General features: G+C 37.4%; 1 protein-coding gene across 1 annotated transcript in view; it reads left to right on the top strand.

The window, feature by feature from the left end:
- The window catches only part of PCCA (propionyl-CoA carboxylase subunit alpha), a 438123-nt gene that overhangs the window by 254081 nt on the left and 159144 nt on the right, over positions 1-24898 (top strand). Inside the window, exon 18 of the mRNA XM_046664150.1 lies at positions 15506-15614. Within this exon, the coding sequence (XP_046520106.1) occupies positions 15506-15614 (109 nt within the window). The remainder of the gene's footprint in view (positions 1-15505; positions 15615-24898) is intronic.

Here is a 24898-nt window from a genome sequence, read left to right as displayed (position 1 = left end):
AATGTAAAAGAATTTAAATCTACTTTGTCTGTATCCCAAAGTTCTAGGTGCTTAGGATTTATCAGTAAACAAAAGAACTTGCTGACCTCATGGGACTTACGTTTCAGTGAATTAGCAGGCAGCATGCATTCTCAACTCTCCTTGTAATGACTCTACAGGATTTTACAGGTGAGAACCTGCTCAGAACAAACATGGATGAAGTGCACTTGCCTTAGCTTTTCCACCTAGAGCAGGAATTGAATGCAGGCATGGCTGACTCAACACCAAACTGTCACGCTGCAACCTAGCCTGACCTGCCGTACTCTTGCCTAGCCTCAAAACTGCCTTCTCATTGGCCTGCTCACTGTCACCATTGCACATTCCAGTTCACTCTTTACTCAGCAGCCAGAGTTAACTTTTAGAACCAAATCAGATCTTTTCCCTTACTTTGAAAGCCCTCAACGGCTAAACAAATTGTGGTACATCCGTGCTATGGAATACCGCTCAACATTAAAATGGAACAAATTACTGATTCATTCAACAACATGGATGAATCTAAAAGATATGTGCAAAAGAAGCCAGACACAAAGAAATACTTACTTTGTTCCTTTAACGATCATGTGTCATATAGTGATGTTTTGGTCAAGATCAGACTGCGTATACAAAGGTGGTGCCATAAGATTATAATGGTGATGTCATAGCCTTTATTATGTCGTAGCACAACACAGTACTCATGTGTTTGTGGTGATGCTGGTGTAAACAAATCTGTGCTGCCAGTCATATAAAAGTATAACAATGAAGTTATGTACTGTATATAATACGTGGTAATGATAATAACTATGTTACTGGTTTATGTATTTAGTATACTTTTTATCATTATTGTAGAGTGTACTCTTTCTACTTATAAAAAAAGTTTACTATAAAACAGTATGCCATGTTATGCCAGCAGCGGTCTCATACATCTCATGTTTATTGCGTTTATTGATTACATCATTTTCTTTTGTCCTTGATTTAATGTCATGTTGTTTTCTTCATTATGGCCCCTGAGCATACAAAATCAACTGCTAATGTTGTCAGTAAGAGGCCACATTGAATAATTACCTGGAAATGAAATTAAAAGTGATTAAGGCCTATGAAGGTGGAAAATCAGTGATGGTTATTACCCACCAGTCAGATGTGTCCCATTACACCATAGCTATGATCTTGAAGAACACGGACAAAATGATAGAAACTATTAAAGGTTCTGCTTCATTGAAGGCAACGAGACTAACAAAAATTCGAGAAGGGCTTAAATGAGACATGGAGAAACTTCTACTCATTTGGTTTTAAGACCAGACATAGAAGCATATCCCTCTCAGCACCATGATGATTATGGCCAAAGCAAAAAGTTTGTGATATTGTAAGAAGAAGCTGGTACTGACTATGATGTTGAATTTATTACTGGCTCTGGGTGGTTTAAACAATTCAAGAATCGTTGTTCATTACATAATGTGAAATTGAGTCGTGAGTCTGTGAGTGGTCACGTGAAGGCAGCTGAAGAAATTTTGGAAACTCTAGAAAAGCTGATTGTGGAAGAAAATTACTTACTGGAGCACATATTCAATATGGATGAAACCTCCCTATTCTGGAAATTGATGTCTGAAGGGACTTTTATCCATAAGGAGGCCAAGTCAATGCCAGATTTCAAGGCTTTTTAAGTCTTGCTTGGGGGCAATGTTGCAGGCTACAAATTGAAACCCTTTGTGATCCAGCACAGTGACAACCCCAGGGCCTTCAAGCACATCAGTAAGCACACACTACCTATGTACTGCGGGAGCAGTAAGAAGTCATGGAGCGCCCAGCTTCTGTTTCAAGATGTCCCCCTGAATTGCTGTGCCAGAAAAATGGAGAATTATTGTGTGGAGTATAACATACCTTTCAAGGTTTTGCTTGTTGTTGATAATGCTCCATTGTTTTATTGGCGATCTTCATCCCAATGTCAAAGTGGTGTTTCTCCCTCCAAACACCACCTCTTTGATCCAACCAATGGGTCAAGGAGTTATTGTAGCTTTTAAGGCCTACTGTCTAAGGAGGACCTTTGTCCAGGCTATTGTTGCAACTGAGGAAGACACTGATGCAATTCTGGAAGTATTACAACATCTATGACTGCATCAAGCACCTTTGTTGGGTTTGGGATGAGGTCACCAAGGAATGTATGAATGGCATCTGGAAGAAGATATTCAAGAGGTTTGTCCATGACTTCAAAGGATTCGCCAAGGATAAGGAGGTTGCAAAAAGTCAACAAGGCTGTGGTTGAGATGGCAAACAACTCTAACCTGGGTGTGGATGAGGATGACATTGAGGAGTGACTAGATGTGGTTCCTGAGGAATTGACTAATGAGGAGTTGTTGGAACTGGAATAGGAATGCATAGCTGAAGAAGAGGCAAGAGAAGAGGAAACTGTAGAAGAAAAAGAAGAATCTCCAAGAAAATTCACAGTGAGGGTTTTAGAAGAAGCTCTTGCAGACTTCAGCAAGCTCCAAAGAGTTTGAAAATATGGACCCTAGCACCATAAGATTTTCATTAATAGGAATATTCATGATGTATTATTTGCTTACAAGCAAATCTGTGGTGGAAAAAAGAAACAAACAAAGCAAACCACCAGGGACATATTTCCAAAATGAATGATAACTCCTCAAAAAGAGCCTCAGGCAGGTCCTTCAGGAGGTATTCTAGAAGAAGGCATTGTTATCATAGGAGATGGCAGTTCCATGCATGTTATTGCCCCTGAAGACCTTCCGGTGGGACAAGATGTGGAGGTGAAGGACAGTGATATTGATGATCCTCACCCTGTGTAGGCGTAGGCTGATATGTGTGTTTGTGTCTTGGTTCTTAACAAAAAATTTCAAAAAGTAAAGAAAAAACCCCCAAAATTTAAAAATAGAACAAAACTTATAGAATAAGAATATAAAGAAAGAAATTTTGTATAGCTGTACAATGTGTTTGTGTTTAAATCTGTGTTATTACAGAAGAGTCAAAAAGTTAAAAAAAATCAACAAGTTTATAAAGTAAACAAGTTATAGCAAGCTAAGGTTAATTTATTCAAGAAGGAAAAATATTTTTTTTTATAAACTTTGTGTAGCCTAAGTGTACAGCATCTATAAAGTCTACGGTAATGTACGGTAATGTCTTAGGCCTTTATATTCACTCACTACTCACTCACTGACTCACCCAGAGAAACTTCCAGTCCTGTAAGCTCCATTCATGGTAAGTGCTCTATATAGGTATACCACTATTTATGTTTTATCCTGTATTTTTACTATACCTTTTCTGTGTTTAGATACACAAATACTTAGCATTGTGGGTGGGGGGGTTGGTGTTAAGATGGTGGCATAGGCAGAGTCTGAACTCATCTCCTCCCATGGACACAATCAATTTACAACCATTCTTGGAACAATTACCCCTGAGAGAGAACTGAAAACTGGATAAAAAGAACCCCTTCAACAAAGGACAATCTTGACTGAGGTGGAAGAGACAGAAATTCTTTCTGGAGAGAAAAAAAGCCACGTTTGTGAGCCACAGAGCTTCACAGCCAGCCTGGAGCAATCCTAAGGTATGCAGCCTTCTCTGGAGGACTGGGGGAGCATTACCAGTATAAGAAGCCTTTGGACTCAGCACACCTGAGATGAGTCTCATAATATCTGGCTTTGCTGGCTATTAAGTACAATGGGGAGGACCCTGGAAAAGCTGTCAGACATAAGTGAAAAAAGCCGACTTTTAAGGGGCCCATGCACAAATTCACCCATTTTGCAAAGCGACCTAAAATCACCAGAAAGAAATATGCACAGTCCTCTTTTGAAAAGAAACTTACCTGATAGGCTCTGGGTTCATCTCAGTGAGAGGTGAGACCTCTCCAGGGACTGAGACATTGGTGGCAACCATTATTGTGACGTAGTATAGGCATGCTGACACAGATGCTGTCAGATGCCATTGGACTTTCTTTCCTGGCCTGTTAGCCCAGGGTCCGCCCCACTCACTACAGCAGTGATTTACTCCAGCCCAGCCAGGGCAAGCAGCCTACGCTAGGGAATGGCCTCACTCAACAGCAAGACCTTGGGCTAGTTGTGGGCTTGCATAGGTGGGGTGTCTGGATGCTCTGCAGGCAGGCAAGTGGGTCAACATCTGCAGGGCAGGGCCTGTGCAAGGAGTGGGTGGAGTGTATAGGGCATTGGTGGAGTGTGTGGGCGCCTCTGCAGTGGGGTGACTGGGTCTGCTTCAGGGGTTTGGGATGTGACATAGGCCAGAACTGTGTTCACCATGTGTATGGACCTGTGGGCTGTGGGGCTTGTCACCTGCAGGAGACTTGTCCTTCTCAAAGAGCCACGTAGGGGATTGGCCCCACCTTCCAAAGCCTGCAACGATTTGGTACTCGCATGCCTGGGGCCAGCCCCCCTCAGCTGCAGTCCTGAGAAAGCTGACAACAGCCTTGCAGTCTGGAGGCCTACAGAAATTGTAAGCCCCTGAGCCTAGCAACCAGCCACACTGGGGGCCTACTCACTTAACAGAAAAACTGCAATGGGAATGTGCTATTAGACCTTGCAGCCAATGGTGCTCTGGCTCCCCAAACCTGATAAAGTGACTGAAGGGTCCACAGTAGCCACATGCAGTTGAGAATTACAATTAGCTGCCCAGGGGCACAGCCTGGCCTTCCTGGGGACTTGTAGCAATAGCAACCCTGCCACAACAGAAGGAAGCACATAGCCCACACAGGGGTCACTCCTGGAACATTTAGAAATGGTGATGAGAGGGAAGCACACTGTTGGGCCTTATAAGGCATCTCCTGCATAAGGCCACCGCTCCAAGATCAGGAGACTTAGCTGACCCACCTAGTACATAGATATAAGCACAGAAAAGGAGGCAAAATGAGGCAGCAAAGGAATACATTCCAAGCAAGGGAACAGGTCAAAACCAAAGAAAAAGAACTAAATGAAACTAATAAACAATCTACCTGACAAACAGTTCAAACAAAGTCAAAAGGATGCTCACTGATCTTGGGAGAAGAATGGGTGAACTCAGTGAGAACATCAACAAAGAAGTGGGAAATATAAAAAAGAACCAATCAGAAATGAAGAATACAATACTGGAAATGAAAATTTCCCTAGAGGGACTCAATAGCAGAGTAGATGATACAGAAGAACGGATGAGCAAGCTCGACAAAAGACAAGAGGAAATCACCCAAGCTGAACAGATAAAAGAAAAAAGATTCAAAAAGAAGGAGAAAACTTTCAGTAAGCATCATGGCGGAGTGAGCTTGCCTGGCACTCTCTCCCTTCCAACATACAATAAAAAAGAACAACCATATTACAACAAAATAATATCCTAATAATACAGAAATCCTTGGAGAGCCATAGCAGCCAAACGACGGAGGGTGGAGAGGCTGGAGCCCCCCTCGGAGCAGCTGGAATGGGGTAAGAGAAAACCTTGCTCCCTCCCCTAGAGATTGGGATTGCTGCCGCTGGAGGCTCCGTGAGGGAAGGAGTGGGGGAGGGGCCACACGTTAGCAGGATCACCCAGGACTCCCACAGCCATGCAGCCCAGATGGAAGCCCTCTAACGGGGGAAATCTTTCGCGTGGGGTGACCTCAGCAAGCCAAGACCCCAGGAGAGCAGACAGCGAGAGCTGATTGGGAAACCGGGTCTGCAGGCAAGAGAAGGTGCCCCTCCCTCCCCGAACCTGCGCTGTGCCAGCCATCTTGGCTGAAGGTGGAGGACTCATCATACATGGCTCTAGACCCCCATCTAGTGGCAATAGGCTGTAACTGCAACCAAATAATAGCGCTATGTGCAAAAAACGTTCTAGCATCAAACAATTCATAAAAACTCAAGACCAGAGGGAAAATAAGCACCCAGAATTATGCCCTGAGCACTCAGAAATAAGTAAACTAAACGAAAATGAATTCAGAATAGCTATAGTCAAAAAACTCAATGAGGTAAAGGAAAATATAGAGAAACAAGTCAACGAGTTCTGAAGTTACTTCACAAAAGAGATTGAAACTATAAAGAAGAATCAATCAGAAATAGTAGAGATGAAAAATACAATGGATCAGATAAAACAGAATACAGAGTCCCTGAATGTCTGTGTGGATGCCATAGAGGAGCAAATCAGCATAATCGAAGGTAGACAGGTTGAATGGCTCCAGACAGAGGAAAAGGGAGAATTAAGAATAAAAAGGAATGAAGAAAATCTCTGAGAAATAGCTGACTCAATGAGGAAATGCAATATAAGAATAATTCGAATCCCTGAGGGTGATGAAAAGGAGAATGGAACAGAAAGTGTGCTCAAAGGAATAATAGCAGAGAACTTCCCAAATCTAGAGAATGAGACGGAAATACGTGTGGAGGAAGCTTTTAGGTCTCCTAGATATGTCAATGTAAAAAGAACTACTGCAAGGCATATAGTCGTAAAACTGGCAAAACTGAATGACAAAAGAAAGAATACTCAGGGCAGCAAGGTAGAAGAAAATAACCTACAAAGGAACCCCTCTCAGAGTTTCAGTGGATTTCTCTGTAGAAACCTTACAAGCTTGGAGAGATTGGAATGACATACTCAAAACTTTAAAAGATAACAATCTTCAGCCAAGAATACTCTATCCAGCAAAAATATCCTTCAGATATGAGGGAGAAAAATCTTTCCCAGACAAACAAAAGCTAAGGGACTTCACAGCCATGAGACCCCCCCCCCCACAAGAAATCCTCAAGAAGGCCCTCATACCTGAAAAAAGAAAAAAAGGGAGAAAGGGGTCACAAAACACAGAGTAAGGACACAAATAGAATCAGAATAGGATAGCAAATATACAACGATAGCATTAGGATGAAGGGAAGGAAAACACCAAAAACAAAGACAGTCTTATCACTTTAACCACAAAGTCACAACACAAGTTGAAATAAGAGATGACAATAATAACTTAGGAGAGAAGGAGGAAAGGGACTGAATCAGTTTAGGCTAAGGAAATAAAAGTCCACCAGAAAATGGGTTATGTTATACATAATATTCTGAATACAAACTTCAGGGTAGCCACTAACCTTAAAAACAGAACAGAGACACAAAAAATAAGTAAGGAAATAAGAAACTGCAGATGTCAATGGATAGGCCAAAACACTCAGGACGAGAAACAAAGGTAATGCAGGAAAACCAGAAAACGAGTGACAAAATGACACCATCAAGCCCTTATGCATCAATAATCACCCTCACTGTAAACAGATTGAACTCTCCAATAAAAAGACACAGAGAGGCAAGATGGATTAAAGAACAAGATCCAACAATCTGTTGCCTCCAGGAAACACACCTCAGCTCCAAGGACTAACACAGGCTCAGAGTGAAGGAGTGGAAGGCAATACTCCAAGCTAATAGCAAACAAAGGAAAGCAGATGTCGCAATACATATATCAGACAAAATAAAATTCAATATAAGGCAGGTAAAGAGAGACATAGAGGGTCAGTATATAATGATCAAAGGGACAGTACATCAAGAAGAAATAATACCTATAAATATTTATGCACCCAACATAGGAGAACCAAAGTTCATAAAGCAACTATTAATAAACCTAAAAGAAGATATTAAAAATAACGCAATAATAGCAGAGGACCTCAACACCCTACTCACATCATTGGACAGATCATCCAGACGGAAAATCAACAAGGAAACAGTGGAATTAAATGTAAAGCAAAGACAGTTGGACTTAATAGACATATAGAGAACACTTCACCTCAAAACAGCAGAATACACATTCTTCTCAAATGCACGTGGAACATTCTCAAGGATAGACCATATTTTGGGAAACAACAAAAGCCTCTATAAATTAAAAAAATTGAAATAATAACAGGCATATTCTCTGATCATAATGCTATAAAGTTAGAAATTAATTACAAGAATAAAGCTGAGAAAGGGACAAAGGTGTGGAGACTAAACAATATGCTATTGAACAAGCAATGCACCATCGAAGAAATTAAAGAAGAAATAAAAAAATATCTGGAGACCAATGAAAATGATAACATGCCATACTAACTGATATGGGATACAGCAAAAGCTGTATTAAGAGTGAAATTCATTGCAATACAGGCACAAGAAAAATCCCAAATAAGCAACCTCAAATTACACCTCACTGAATTAGAGAAAGAAGAACAAACAAAGCCCAAAGTCAGCAGAAGGAGAGAAATAATAAAAGTCAGAGCAGAAATAAATGCTATTGAAACAAAAAAGGCAGTAGAAAGGATCAATGAAGCAAAGAGCTGGTTCTTTGAGAAGATAAATAAAATTGACAAACCCCTAGCCAGTCTTACAAAGAAAAAAAGAGAGAAAGCTCTAATAAACAAAATGAGAAATGAAAGAGGGGAAATAACAACAGACTCCGCAGAAATACAATGTATTAGAATACTACGAAAAGCTATATGCCAACAAAATGGATAACCTAGAGAAAATGGATAAATTCTTAGTCCTTTATAATCCCCAAAGCTAAGTCAAGAAGAAGCAGACAGTCTGAACAGACCATGACAAGGAAGGAGATTGAAACAGCAATCAAAAGCATCCCAAAGAATGGCAGATGGCTTTCCTGGGGAATTCTACCAAACTTTCAAAGAGGATTTAATACCTCTCCTTTTCAAGCTATTCCAAAAAATTAGGGAGGATGGAACACTTCCTAACACATTCTATGAGGCTAACATCACGCTGATACCAAAGCCTGACAAGGACAGCACGAACAAGAACTACAGGCCAACATCACTGATGAACATAGATGCAACAATTCTCAACAAAATTTTGGGAACTCGAATTCAGCAATACATCAAAAGGGTCAGACATCATGATCAAGTGGGATTCATACCAGGGACACAGGGATAGTTCAACATCCGCAAATGAATCAACGTGATACACATCAACAAATTGAGGAATAAAAACCACGTAATCATCTCAATAGATGCAGAGAAAGCATTTGACAAGCTCCAACAGCCACTTATGATAAAAACTCTGAACAAAATGGGCATAGAAGAAAATTACCTGAACATAATAAAGGCCATATATGACAAACCCACAGCCAACATCATACTCAATGGGCAAAAACTGAGTGCCATCCCCCTGAAAACAGGAACAAGACAAGGATGCCCTCTATCACCACTCTTATTTAACATAGTACTGAAGGTTTTGGCCAGAGCAATCAGGCAAGAAAAAGGAATAAAAGGAATCCAAATAGGGAGGGAAGAAGTGAAACACTCACTATTTGGAGACGACATGACCTTATATATAGAAAGCCCTAAAGAATCCATTGGAAAACTTTTAGAAGTAATCAACAACTACAGCAAAGTTGCAGCATGTAAAATCAACTTACATAAATCAGTAGCATTTCCATACTCTAATAACAAACTAGCATAAAAGGAACTCAAGAACACAATACCATTCACAATCGCAACAAAAAGAATAAAATACCTCGGGGTGAATTTAACTAAGGAAGTGAAGGACGTATACAATGAAAACTATAAGGCTTTCCTGAGGGAAATGGATGAGGACATAAAGAGATGGAAAGACATTCCACGTACATGGATTGGAAGAATAAACATAGTTAAAATGTCCATACTACCTAAAGCAATCTACAGATTCAATACAATCCCAATCAGAATCCCAATGACATTCTTCACAGAAATAGAACAAAGAATCCTAAAATTCATATGGGGCAACAAAAAACCCTGAATTGCTAAAGCAACCCTGAGAAAAAAGAACAAAGCTGGAGGCATCACAATCTCTGACTTCAAAACATACTACAAAGCTACAGTAATCAAAACAGCGTGGTACTGGTACAAAAACAGGTGTACAGATCAATGGAACAGAATTGAAAGGCCAGAAATAAAACCACACATATATGGACAGGTAATCTTCAACAAGGCAGCTGGGGGCATACAATGGAGAAAAGAAAGTCTTTTCAACAAATGGTGCTGGGAAAACTGGACAGCCACATGTAAAAGAATGAAAATTGACCATTCTTTTTACCATTCACAAAAATAAATGCTAAATGGATCAAAGACCTGAAACCGTAAGGTTTCTAGTGGAAAATGTAGGCACTACACTGTTTGACATCAGTATTAAAATGATCTTTTCGGACACTATGTCTTCACAGAGAAGGGAAACAATAGAAAGAATAAACCCATAGGACCTCATCAAACTAAAGAGCTTCTTCAAGGCAAGGCAAAACAGGATTGAAACAAAAAAAAAACCAACCCGCTAATGGGAAAAACTATTTGCAAGTCACATATCTGACAATGGGTTAATCTCCATAATATGTAAAGAACTCACACAACTCAACAACAAGAAATCAAACAACCAAAAAAAAATCAAACACCAAAAAAAAGATGTAGAAAGGCATTTGATAAAAATTCAGTAGCCATTCCTAATAAGACCCTTTTCTAGTAACACCTTTCTAGTAAAACAGAAATAAAAGTTAATTAATTAAATTTGCTAAAAAGACTACTTACTGAAAACTAAAACATCATTTTCAATGATGAAATGCTAAAATAATTTTCCTTAGAATCAGGAATATAATGAGATCTATAAAATTACCACTATTATTAAACAGTTTTGGAGGATTAAAAAGAAAGTAGTTGGTTTGACTATTTTAAAAGGAAGAGACATAATCTTTCCTTTTTTTCCATATGATTATATCCCTAGAGAATCTAGAAGATCCTACTAAAAGCTTCTAGATTTAAGCAAATTTGGCAAGGTGGCTTAATGCAACAAGATAAGTATGCAACGTTAGTGTTTCTTATTTTAGTAAGAGCCAGCTTGAAATGAAAGTGGAAAAACCCAAATCTATTCATACTATAGTATCTTGTTAAGACAGTAGACAAAAATTTATTAGGGAAGACATAGACCTTATATGAAGACAACTATAGAATCTTGTCAAGGAATAAGAAACATATCTGAACACATGGAAAAATAATCAGATAATTGTTGGGAGGACTCAATAGCATGTGAATGGCATTTTTCCTCGAATTACTACACAGATTTTATATAATTCCAGTTAGGTTCACAAGGCTTGCTACATAAGTGATTTAAAACTTATATGTGATCATAAATTTCTGAGAACAGCCAAGAAAATTATGAAAAATAATAGAGGAAAATTGGCCTTCCATGTATTAAAATATATTGCATGCAAAGACTGTATCTAAACAGTATGACATAAGGGATAAGAATGGAATTGCTTGAAAGAAAAACAGAGAAATGGATAAATGTATCATTGTATATAATGTAACGGAATAGGGAACTTATAAATAGAATTTAGTATATGTAGGAATTTTTTCTCTTACTATATAGAAAATGTGAGATGCTTAATTTATGCCAGATACAAAAATGAATTCCAGAAGGTTAAATTTAAATTCTAAATTTAATTCTAAAAAATAAACACAGAAACAATTAGAAGAAAATTGAGGAATATAATTATTATGTAGAGGTTGGAGTGGTCTTTTTAGAGAATATTGAAAAGATTTCTAATGAAAACTAATGATATAACAATGTTCTGTTTCTTTGACAAAATATTAACAGCTAATTTAGCATTTTTAAATAATTCTGATTGGTCCATAAACTTGAAATTAGTGCTGTTGTAAAAAAATATTTAGTTTTCCTCTCAGATGATTATTCTGCGGTCAGTGTCCATTAAATGGCTAAAACCCAGAATTTTTCCTTTTTTTAGATTTATATTTCAATTGATATTAAATTACTTGTTGAAATTTAGCAGTGGGACATTTTGTAATTTTTAAAAATTAACAATTCTATATTATACCTTAGAATCTATGAGAACATCAGCTATAAATATTTTTTAGAAATATTGCTGCTTTATTTAGAAGTTAATTCAGAATTTATTAGATTATAAGAATAGTCTAATATTATCTGATATTGGTCCATGGTATGATTGTATAACCTCCAATCACAGTTTTTGACATTAAGACAAAACTCTTTACGTTTTAACATCTATTATTTTCATGATTTGCAAAGGTGACTATTGTTAGAAAAGAACTAAAAAACTATTCTTTCATTTTTTGTGTGTATAAAAGAAAGTGATTGTGATGATGGAGACTCAGAAATCCATCTCACGTCAAGAACTCTGAAGGAACTACAGGTGGTTAGCCTGGAGAAGAGGCGACTAATTAATAAAGAATATTGTCATTAACGTGGTCCAGTTGTTGTGCCCTGAGCATTGCTGACTTGTATTTATTTGTTGACTATATCCAACAGGCAAAGGGTCACTTTTGCGGTTGGTAAGACATCCCATATATTGATCACACCAGTGAGAGAGAACCAGATGATGAACTAATGCTTATCTCATTACCCAAGAGGAAATCAGGGCCGCTTTCTTCTGCCTTGGAAGCACATTCAGGTCTAAATGGCAGTGTTATGCTGGATTTGAGTCTATTGTAGTGAGGAACAATAACATTTGGTACATGTATTTCAAGACACCAGGGCCAACCATGACACGGATTTCAGCAAGGTAAAAACCGGAGGACATACAGTTAACAGAGAACATTGAGAGGGAGTCCAAGGTCAGAGTTACAGCAGAGACACTGTAGTGGGTATCAGGCCGTGAGGGAACATGCAGGAGTCAAGGCCACTCCAGTCTGTGATCAGGAGTAACTTTATGCTATAGCTATTACCATAAGAATAGTTTGGTTATGATAGAATCTTTTGTACAGTGCCTGTTTGGACTTGAATACTTCCTTTTTGACATGACTAGGGTACCCCAAGAGTGGCAGGATATAACCAGTCTTTTATTTAACAAGTTTTAGGATGTCTAACTACAGTCTATATCCTTCAAGATTGATAACGTACGAGTGTAAGAGAGAATAGAATTATTCTGTCTTACTTCAGATTGGAAAAGTCAGATCAGTGGATGGAAGTCACAAAGAAACACTCTGATTCAGTATGAGAAATAACTTCCTAATGATTTAGAAATCCTTAAAAGAGTTTGTCAGTTTTCTGTATTGGAGGAATTCTGGAGATCCTAGATAACCATCTGTCAGACAGCACTGCAGAAGAGACATCCACACTGCATGGAGGATGAAGTAGATGGTCTTTGCAATACTTCTTTATTAAAATTACCTGAGATCCCTAAACAAATTGTAGAAACAAATTTAGTTGAACTGTAGAAGTTAAGAAGTCTTCCCTACTCCTATATCAGGAAAATTTATTGAGAGTTAGTCATTGGTAAAACTTGAGAATCTGTTCCAGTATCAGTAAAAGAATTGAAGTTGTTATGCGTTGTACCAGTTTGCCTGTAAGATGTGATGGATGGTGTTCAATTTTATCTGGGAACCTCCTTTCTCAATATTGTCTGAGTTCAGTGCAGCTAGCAGTTTATTAGACCAGAAACGCTGGTTCAGCTTGTTGTAGTTTACAAGCTTCCCATAATGTATTGTGTTTTCTCTGCTGATGATTTATACTGTGCAGATCTGTCTAGAGCAGTGACTGCTTTGACTGTGAACCACTGTAAACAATATATTCTACCCCGTGACTTTGCACACACCCACTCATGAAAAGTACTGTGTGCAAAGTGCTCTCACAATTTGTCTTTCTGGTCATGACCCACTAAAGTGGTTTCATGAACTACCAAGTGGTTTGTGTTACACAGTTTGATAAACATGAGCCTCAAACACTTCTATTCAAAGTGAGATCTGTAGACCTAAAGCAGCAGCTTCGCTCTGGATCTTTTAGAAAGACAAATGATCGGGCCACACCTCAGACTTATCACCAGTCAGTCTCTGCACGTGGAGTACAGGAATCTGTGCTTTAATCTAGATGATTCTGATGCACAGTGAATTTTGAAAAGCACTCATCCTCTTTATAGTCCAAAGAGCTTTTGTGGTTTTATCTATTGATATTTGCTATATTATGAATTAAAACTTAGGAACTTTAAAACTATTTATGAATTCATTTTTAAAGGAACAATAATAAATTCGTTATATGTTGACATCAGAGAAGTGATGTCATCACATGTCATATATCTCTCTAATCAGAGTAACTCTACTACTGTATATTCCTAAAAATGTGAGAGAAAAAAAGCACATTTAGCTTTATTTTGAAAGTAGTTTTGACCTTGCAGACCCCCGCAGGGCTTTTGGAGACTCCAGTAATCTGCAGGCCACACTTTGAGAACTGCTCTTGTAAATTGTGTTTTTGAGAAGACTGAGACCAAATTTCTGTAATCCTCAGATAGGGTACTTTATTATGGAATTATGTGAGATGTTTTCATCACTGCTTAAGTGTTGGGGAAACTCGGGAACTTTTCAAAGCCTGTAGAAGTGTGGTTTATTAGGCTATTGAGGGTTCTATTACTGAATTCCTAGAACCAGTTGATAGATCCTGCACTGGTCTTATAGTTTATGGAGCTTCTGGGTTTGTCTAAAGGATGGTGGATTACTGGGGCTTTCCCTTCCCTCCAGTTTCGTGAAACACTCCACCTTTCAGTTTCACGAAGCACCTTCCAATAAAAAGATGTGCTTCAGATCTAGAAAGTGTTTTTATTCTAATTATGAATATTTTTAGTGTTATTTCTATTTTGAGTGACTTTTTAGGCATAATGCTCAAATTACTTCATTTCTTTCAAATAAATTTAAATAACTACCGGATTGTTTTTTCTTTTTTGAATTGCACAAGTACCTTTTATTGCTGATGATCCAGCACTCAAATTGTTTGTACTGTACCATTTAATACTTTGTCAACTGTGTATGGCACTGTGGTAAATAAATAGTATTAGAAATTGTATGAAATTACACAGCTCTCAAGGGGATGTGTTAACATGCAGACCCTGGAGTATCAAATCCTGCCTTGACTCATACACTTGTTGAAGTATTATGCAACTAGAGCAGATTTCCCTGCTGTCCAGCATGAGCCAGACCTTCCCCATCTTCCCAGGCCTTGTCAGGCTAGACCACTGCCCCCAGGTCCCGCTATATTATGGTCAGAAGAGAGAGTGAATTAAAGAAGGAGAGAGATTGATTCGTTGGCTGGTTGACTGATTGGGATTCAAGCTCTTACTGCACATATAGAGGCAAGAGAATCACACCTTTATTCTCTTTTAATCGTTCACATTAGAAGATGTAGCCGAGCCAATATATTTGACCAGCAACACTCCTTTTCTGCTTACCCTTTATCCTCACTCTCCTGAGAAGTAAAGTTGAGGGTGGGGAGTGGTAAGCAGAAGCAGATGCCAGGAGCCTTAAGCTTTTCCTAGAGGTCTCTGTGAATATGCTTTTCTTATTTGTAATTATTTTGTTTTGTGCATCTGTTTAACATCTTCTTTTCTAAATTAGACTGTAACCTTCCAGTGAGCAGGGGTTTTTGTCTTATTTAAACCAATCTTGCTAGCCCCCCTCCCCCAACCTGCAGGCTCCAGTGCCTGGTAAAATACTAGCTCCATAATATATACTTGGTAAAATATTTGTTTGATGGACTCATAATTATATAATATAGAAGCACAGATGTTAACATTATGTATGTAATTGATTTCCCTCAGGACACAAGTTAACAGAGAATGAGAGAAACCAGTTATTGGCAATAGCATCATCATTGTTTGTGGCATCCCAATTAAGAGCACAGCGTTTTCTGGAACATGAAAATTCAAGGTATGTTAGATCGTTTATAACAGAATAAATGAGCAGAAAAATATTGATGATGTAATCTGCATAGAAATAGCTAATAAAAGATCTAATCTCATTTCTGGATCTTCTTATGAAAATGCTATTGCTTCTATTTTGTTCAAATGAATTTTTTTAATTCAGAAAGAAAAAAAGGATCTTGGCCCCTCTAATTTGAATATTATTGGAGGTAAGAAGATATTCTGAAACCTTACAGGAAATCTGTTCAAGTAATTTGTATTTGTTATTTCTGTTTTATTACTTTGTTAATCTTGAAAAAATTTTTGAGAAGTGTGATAATGCTAAAAGTTAGGAATGAATCTGAGCAGTTAAAAAAAAATACGTATAAGAAACTCATTTATAAGATACAAGAAGGAATTAACACCAGGATGAGTTAGTTACTTGTGAGCCCTAAGGATACCTTTTAGCTTCCTAGTGACCTAAGTAAAAGGGAATACATGCTTTATAACAGGGCAAATAAAAACATAATCATGGTGACATAATGCTTCTAAATAATAGGATTATTTATTGTTAATGTCTGTGTACTTGCTAGAATAATCCTATGTTAGCAAGTGCAGTCCATTACATGCTAGAGTGATGCTGTTGGTAAAATTGTGTTACTTCAACTTCTTTTCCTTTCTTTTTGCTTTTCCACAAGAGGAAGAACAAAGATAAAAAATAAAAAAGATGGCAGGTGACCAATCAGCTTCGACGAGCACAGATCAGAAACTCAGAGTACCCCTAAAGAATTAGGCAGAAGAAAAATGAAATTGAGTTTAGGCTATATCTTAATAGCTAATGTTGTTTTACATCAGAAATCTCAGAGTAATGGCCCTTCACTTGTTCTCATTCTCAAGAGAAAGTACAAGATGTTTGATGTATGATCTTTTGTTAAGTTATGATTCGGTAAATATCTAGGGAGAGAGGAGAGGGTATAGAATATCAGTAAGTCACTGAATGACTGGAAGGAGGAGGAAAATGATCAATAGAGCCGTGGTTGTTTTTTTCTCCCCTAAAGTTGTGCTGTCCAGTGTAGTAGCCACTAGTCATCTGTTTTTATTTGAATTAAAATTAAATTAAAAATTCAGTTTCTCAGTCACGTTCCATTGACAATATCAGTGCCATCTCTAGGTGCATTTCCAATGCTTGCTAACCACTACTGTGTTGTAGTTAGTGGCTACTGTATTGGGCAACAGAAAGAACCTTTCCATCCATTGCGAGTCTATTGTCATCAAGCTCTGTTGGACAGTGCTGTTTTGGGGGGATGTGTGTGTAGGACAGATCCTAGCTTTTGTTTTAAAACCAGAATAATACCTTGTATTATTTTTTATTATTCTTTTGGTAAATACAGTATTCATATCCTGATTCTGTTACATTCAGATGTTATTTGGACCTTGATTATTTCAGAAGTTCTGAGTGTAGCTAAAGATAAATTGGTTTAATCTTTAAGAAATGTATGCAGGTTGTTTTCACAGAGGGCTGACTTACCATTGGTAAGAATCTGAAGAAGGTATGAAAAGGAGAAGAATAAATAGTACCTGTAATCCCACAAACTCTTCAATAACCACTTTTAACATTTTGATATATTCCCTTCCAAGTATACATATATATGTGTGTATATTTATATACTTAGATACACGTGGCATATATACCTTACATAGTTAGAGTCATCCTGGGAGTATTGTTTGAATTCTATTTTTTTAAACTTCATATTATGTTGTGAATATTTTCTTCTTATTCACTGGTCTTTGGAAGCATATTTTTTTTGTTTTTATTACAGAGAATTTAAGACATCTGCAGAATAAGCTTTCAAATTTCAAAAGAGACCGTCAAGAACATTATAAAACAATATAGAAAATGGCAGAATGTATTCAGAGATATATATCCAATTTAGAACTTAAATTTATAATGTATAAATAATTCTTACAACACAAAAATAAGTTAGACAACCCAATAAAAACAAAAAAGATTTAGCATAGACTCTTTAGAGAAGTAAAACGAATGGCAAATAAGTTCATGAAAAGATGTTGAACATCATCAGTCGTTAGGAATTATAAACTAGATCACAATGCTATGTCACTACACACCCATGAGAATAATCTATATCAAGTGATGAGTGGATAAATAACTGTGGTATATCCATATGATGGAATACTATTTAGCAATGCAAAACAATGAAGTACTGATACGTGCATCAACATGCATAAATCTAAAAAGAAAATTATGCTGAGAAAGGAACCAGTTAAAGATTATATAATGTTTGATTTCATTTATTTGAAATTTCTAGGAAAGGCAAAAGTATGAAGACAGAAAGATTAGTCGTTTCATAGGTGCAGGTGTTGATGTCACAGAATTACATCTTTATATATTCTGTGCCAAAAACCGTAAATCAATAATTATTTTAAATGCATTAGTCTCTTAAATTATATAGAAAACGAACTGTGGAGTTTCAAACCAAAGTTACAATGATACTGACTTTTAGTCTAATAATTGACTTTTTTAATGCATTAGTCCCTTAAATCATGTAGGAAACAAAAAGTAGAGTTACAAGCTATGGTTACAATAATACTAGCTTTTCTAATTGTCCATGTATTTACCTTTACTGAGATAACTTATTTCTTCACCTGGCTTCTTGGTACTGTCTGGTGTCCTTTCATTTCAACCTTAGCATTTCCTGCAGGGGAGGACTAGTGGTAACAAACTCCCTACACTTTTGCTTATCTGGGAGTGTCTTAATACCTCACTCACTTTTGAAGGACAGTTTTGCTGGATTTAGGATTCTTGGTTGACAGTTTTTTTCTTCTGGCACTGAATATATCAGCCCACTGTCTCTGGCCTCCAAAATTTCAGATGAGAAATCTGCTTGTAATCTTAGTGAGAATCCCTTGTATGTGATGATTTGCTTCTCTCTTGCTACTTTCAAGATTCTCTCTTTGTCTTTGTCTTTTGAAAGTTTGATTATAATATGTCTTGGTATAGATCTCTGAGTTCATCTTACTTGAAGTTAGTTGAACTTCTTAGATGTTTTATATTCATGTATATCCTCAAATTTGGGAAGTTTTCAGCCATTATTTCTTCGAATATTCTATCTGCTCCTTTCTCTGTCTCTTCTTCTGGGACTCCCACAATGCATACATTGGTCTGCTTGATGGTATCCCACAGTTCCTTTAGGCTTTGTTACTTTTCTTCACTCTTTTTTCTTTCTGCTATTTCAGACTTGATAATTTTTACTATCCTATCTTCAAGTTGCCTGATGCCTTCTTCTGCCTCCTCAAATTTGTCTTTGAATCCTCTAGTGAGTTTTCAATTTCAGTTATTGTACTTTTCAGCTCCAGAATTTCTTTTTCATTTTTTTGTAGGTTTTCTGTCTCTTTATTGATATTTTCATGTTGTTTACACATCATTTTCTTGACTTTCTCCACATCTCCTTTGGTTCTTTGAGCATCTTAAAGTAGTCTTTGTCTACTATATCTGCCATTAGGTCTTTTTCAGGGAAATAGTCTGTTGACTTTTTTTCCTTTGAATACTTTCTCCTTTCTTTGTATGACTTGTGATTTCTTTGTTGAATACTGGACATTTAAATCTAATAATGTGGTAACTCTGGAAATCAGAATCTTCTTCTTCCCCCGGGTTTACTGTTTTTTTTTCTTATTGTTTTTGTTTAATTGTTGTAAGCTTCCTCTGTTTCAAAGATCAGCCTGAGATGTAAAGTTAAAATTTTCTCAGGTCTTTTCTGAGCCTTTCCCTGGGTATGTATGGTCACTTTCCAATTTTCCTCATATATGCAGTTGTTTTTGAATGTCTTAGTCTTTAATATCTGACTTCTAAAGAGGAAAAAGCAAAAAATGAAGAGGGCAGGAAGGGGGTACTAGCCCTTTAAATCCCCTAGAAGTTACTTCAGCCAGAGGGGGAGGGGCTTGCAACTTGCGGAGAAGGGTAATAACAATGGCTAACTGAACCTCTGTGATTAGTAGCAACAATTAGCAATCAGAGCACAGCTCCCCAATATTTGGAGGACAGGATCCTTTTTGTCATCCTGGCTTCCATAAGCTGTGTGCAAGCTGTTCCAGGAACAGGTGTGCAGCTGCCTGCCACATGGCTGGGGATTGGGTGGATGGGTAGCTACTATTGTGCTAAAAGCTGGAATTGATGAAATTGACTGCAATTTTTCATCCAGGTCTTCCCCTGAAAGTTGCAAGTCTTCCACTGGACTCCAGTGTTCCAAAATAGTTAGAGCGATTCTCCCAGTGTAATTGTCTCCCAGTGTAATAGGAAGCAGATTCCTGGTGCCTCCTATTCTGCCTTCATCCCAGAATCCTCCTCTTTTATATTACTGTTGAGCTCTTTACCCTTTAGAAGTTGGGAAAAATTATATAAATGAAATATGTAGACCAAACCTCAGTTATGTAGATAATTGTGCACATATTGCCTATGTGACAAACAGTATTTATTTTTGGTGAGAATATTTTTCTTTTGAACTTATCATTTGTTTATCAGGCCAATTTATTGTAAAATTGGTGCCACCCATAACAACAGAGACCTATAACATCTAGTAAAATATCTTGGTCTGTTTGACAAAGCGTGATCTTGTTTAGGCAAAGTGAATCTAAGTTATTTTTGCTAGTTTGCTGAAGAGGTCCCTGATACCAAAGCTGATGTAAGGTGGTTGAATCTTCACATTTTGGCTTCAGAGTTGTGTTTTCATTATTGGCTTGGGAATGGAGTGTACGAGTCAGCCTCCAGGTGTGGCTCCACATTACTCTTTCGTGGGTGTGCTCAGTAATGTTTATGCTTCCAAACCCAGTAGCCCACAGCCCTTCCTTTGAGCTGCTTGTTTTGGCTGCTGATCTTATTTTCCCAATTTCTCTGTGGGTTTTACTCTTTCATCATTTATGACTTGGAAAAAGACATTAATAATATGTACCCATAGTGCTTGGATAGTAAAAAGATAGCAGTGCATTTTAGGAAAAAAGAGAAGTTAATGTTAGAAACAATAGCAGTTTTTCTTAGGATGACTGTAAATAAATTTGGAGAACATAATTAAGTTTTTACGTAAATACATGCTGACTTATGGAATTATTTTTCTTTATAATCATTTTTCATAAACAATTTTATTGACAGAAATGAATCATTAAAAGTTAAACAATTGTGTTAAACAATTGCTTTGTGTTATTTGAAACTAAAATTATTTTGTTGGCATTGTAGTTTGAGATAATAATTTGCCTCACTAACTGATAATGACTGGAGGCAAAAATACTAAAGAAGACCATTTAGTCCCTTTTAGTAAAATTTTATTTAATTTTGCTTAAAATGCCTGTTTTCCTTAGATCCAAATGTTGTTCGCAAGTCAGCAGTCACCTTTCTGAGCTAGGACCTCCCCTTCCATTACCCTGGTTCAAGTTCCCCTCTGCCATACCAAGCTTGTCAGACACCAATGAGAATGCTGCTCTGCCCTCTCTAAATTTCTCTACTTCCTGCCTTCCCCATTGTTACTTCTGTATCTGTTGCTTTCTTTTGTTAGGTTTTGTAGCTATGCAAATTGTCCTCCAGGCTTTCTTATGTTTTATCCCTCAGACTTCCTAATTCCATGATTATCTTTCTGCTAAGCTGTCTGACTAACTTATCATTGTAATGATGATCACTTCTAGGGAGAGCAAGGCCCCCTTTCCAGGTAGCAGTATGACTGGTAACCAGAGCTCTCTTCCTCTCAGAGGGCTGTCTTGCTTTCCCTTGTTATCTTGCATGTTGTAAGAATTTGGTAGGGGATGTGGCTCAGAATAAGCCTTTGACTCCCATTTGGATGTCAGTCCTCAGGGTTAAGCCATGCTGAGGTGGACATGGGCAGTGTTATCTGTTCTCATATATTAAATCTCTTTTAAGATATTTGAAAGTAAATGTTCATTCCATGGGCTTTTAAAAAATATTTTTTAATGCAGATATATAGCAAAGTCATTACATTTTGTTGGCTTGTTTTTGCTTGCTTGCTTCCTTTTCCTTCTTCCTTTGCGCTTTTCACCATTCCTCAGAGCATGTGTTTAAAATCCTAAACATTTATTTTATATGTGAATATTGGGAAAATTAGCAACATTTAACTCTTTAATCCATTTGGAATTCACTTATGTGCATTTTATGAAATGGCTTTCCTCTTTGTGATTTGGTAGCTTATTTTATTTGTAAAATATTCCAACCTCTTCCCCAAATAAAGTGGTATCGTTTTATAACTCAAAGGATGACAAGACAGAAATATACGTGAGTGTCTTAATCAGTTTGGGCCACTATAACAAATTACCATAGACTGGGTGGCTTAAATAACAAACATTTGTTTCTCACAGCTCTGGAGGCTGGAAGTCCGAGGTCAGGGTGCCACCATGGTCGGGTTCTGGTGCAGACTCTCTTTTAAGTTGCAGAAAGTCTACTTCAGTATCCTTACGTTGTGGAAAGAGGAAAAGCTAGCTCTCTGGCCTCTTCTTATAAGGGCACTAATCCCATTCATGAGTGCTCCACCCGCATCCCCTGATTACTTCCCAAAGCCTTCTCCTCCAAATACCATAACATTGGGCATTAGTTTTCAACATATGGATTTTGGGGGGACACAGACATTCAGTCAACATTGTGAGTGTATGCTTGCTCTCAAATGCTCTCTCCCCACCATCCCTTCTTCCCTCTCCTGTTCCTCTCTCATCACCCCCCTCTCTCTGCTCTCTTACCGGTGCTCTCTCCTCCCTCATTCTCCTCTTCCCTTTCCCGTCTCTCTCACTTGTGTGACTTGCATGTACACACACAAACATACAACACACACATGTAAGTAGGTATGCATATGTATCATAAATACTTTCTTTGGGTTAGTGGAAAAAACTAGACTTTAGAACTGGAAGTCTGGGTTTTCGTCATAAGTATACCATTTATTAGTAATGTAACCATAGATATATTACTTTAACTTAAGGTTACTTGTAAAATGGGAATATGTATTCTGTCCTGGTTCATTGATCCTGTATAATTATGTTTCAATACCCCCACTTTTTTTTTACCTAATTTGTTATAAAGTAATAAAAAGTGAATTCCGTATTATAGTACAAAACCAAATAACTGCTTTACAGATAAGCAAAAAAGAAACTATCAAGAACAGGGAATGGCATTTTTTAATTTGTTTTATATCAGGTAGCTATAAATATGATAAGAAAGTAGAAATTGTGGTATAAACTAAAACTAAACTGTTTTATAGTTTTCTTTTATTGCACTGGCATTTCATATTTTGAATTTATTTTGCAGGGTAATGTGAGGTTGAGATTTAACTTTAGTTTTTCATATAGTTAACCAGTAGAATTAATCCTATTTGTTGACTCGTCTATCCTCTCCTTATTGATTATTAAATGTCACATTTATCCTATAAAATTCTTAAAGATATTATGGTCTATTTCTGGATTTTTGTCTTCATTTCCATTTGTCATTCTATCCTTATGTTAATAATTTACTTTCTTCTCCTAAAATTTATTGATCATTCTTCTAGCTGAGCTTTGAAAGCACTTTGATATTTGAATTGCCTTAAAGTTATAGTAAATTTGGATAGAATAGACATCAAGTATTGAGGATTTTCAAAAAATATGATATAGCTCTGTATTTATTGAAGTCTTTTTATTTCTGTCATTAAAGCTTTATAATTTTTCATATTGTAAGTGTACCTTTCTTGTTTATTCCTAGGTAGTTTATATTTTTGTGTTATTCTTAGGTTGTTTATATATTGTAGTATTATTCATGGGATCTTTTTCTCTTTTTCTAAATGATTGATATTATAAAGAGAAACTACTGATATTTGTATTTTTTTTATTGTGGAAAAAACGCATAACATAAATACCATCTTAACCATTTTTAAATGTACAGTACCTTAGTATTAACTATGTGCACAATGTTGTGCAACAGATCTCTAGAATTTTCATCTTTCAGAATTGAAATACTATACCCATTGAACAACTTCTCATTTCCTCTCCTCCCATTGCTTGGCAACCATTAGAGCAAAGGCCTGCAGGAGGAAGGGAGTGAGTCATGTGACTATCTGGAAGAAGAACCTACCAGTCAGAGGAGATAGCAAATGTAAAGCACCGGAGGTCAAAGTATGCCTGGCCTGTTGGATAAAGAGCAAGGAGGCCAATGCAACTTCAGAGGAGTAAGCAAGTTATAGAGTAGCAGAGATGGAGTTGTATTAGGTAGGCTGTTGTAGGGACTCAGGCTTTCACCGAGTGGGATGAGGGGCCACTGCAGGATCTTGAGCAAAGAAGAGCTTGGTGTGACATGTGCATTAGCAAGATCATTGTGGCTGCAGTGTTGTAAATGACTAATGGGGTCAGAGTGGGAGCCAGGAGACCAGTTAGGAGTAGAGGTCCTAGGCCTGAGCCTTGGAACACTCCATAGTAACGAGTCAGGAAGAGAAAGTGGATCTAGCAAAGGAAACTGAGAAGGAATAGCAGAGGAGTTAGGTGGAAAAGTGGGTGGTTTGGAGAGTCAAGCAAAGAAAAGGTTCAAGGAAGCAGGCGTGTTCAACTGAAATAGATCAAATAATGAAAAGTGACTACTGACCATTGAGTTTAGTAATGTGGAGCTCATAGGAGACCTTGATAAGAGCAGTTTTCAAGAATGTTGATTGGGAAGTGATGGTTAAAGTTGGATTGATGGGGGTTCAAGAAACATGGAAAAAGAGAAATTGAAGACTGCAAATACCAGCAACTCTTATGAGGATTTGCATTTTTTCTATATATGTACATATAGTTAATGCCTTATTTTGATTTTACAGAAAATGGGCCATTCTACTTGAAGAGGTATCTTTTTTTTTTGACATGCCATTATGTTGTCAACATTTCTTTGTATTAAATAATTTATGAAAAAGTGGTTTTCAAAGACTGTGCAACATTAGTACTTAAAAAAATTAACATATGATTGAGGCCAGCCTGATGACGTAGTGCATAAGTTCACATGTTCTGCTTCTGTGGCCTGGGGTTCACCGGTTTGGATCCTGAGCACAGACCTATACCCTGCTCATTGAGCCACGCTGTGGCAGCATCTCACATATAAAATAGAGGAAGATGGGCACAGATTTTAGCTCGAGGACAATCTTCCTCAAGCCAAAAGAGGAAGATTGGCAACAGATGTTAGCTCAGGTCCAGTCTTCCTCACACACACACACAGAAAATCAACATATGATAGAAAATCTTGCTTTTATAGATTGATAAATCCAGAGAATCGCTTTGCATGAGGATATGTGATATTAGTGGTCGCTGGCA

Source organism: Equus quagga, chromosome 6 (genome assembly GCF_021613505.1).
Source record: "Equus quagga isolate Etosha38 chromosome 6, UCLA_HA_Equagga_1.0, whole genome shotgun sequence".
Classification (NCBI taxonomy): Eukaryota; Metazoa; Chordata; class Mammalia; order Perissodactyla; family Equidae; genus Equus; species Equus quagga.
This window is presented reverse-complemented; position numbering and strand designations above follow the sequence as displayed.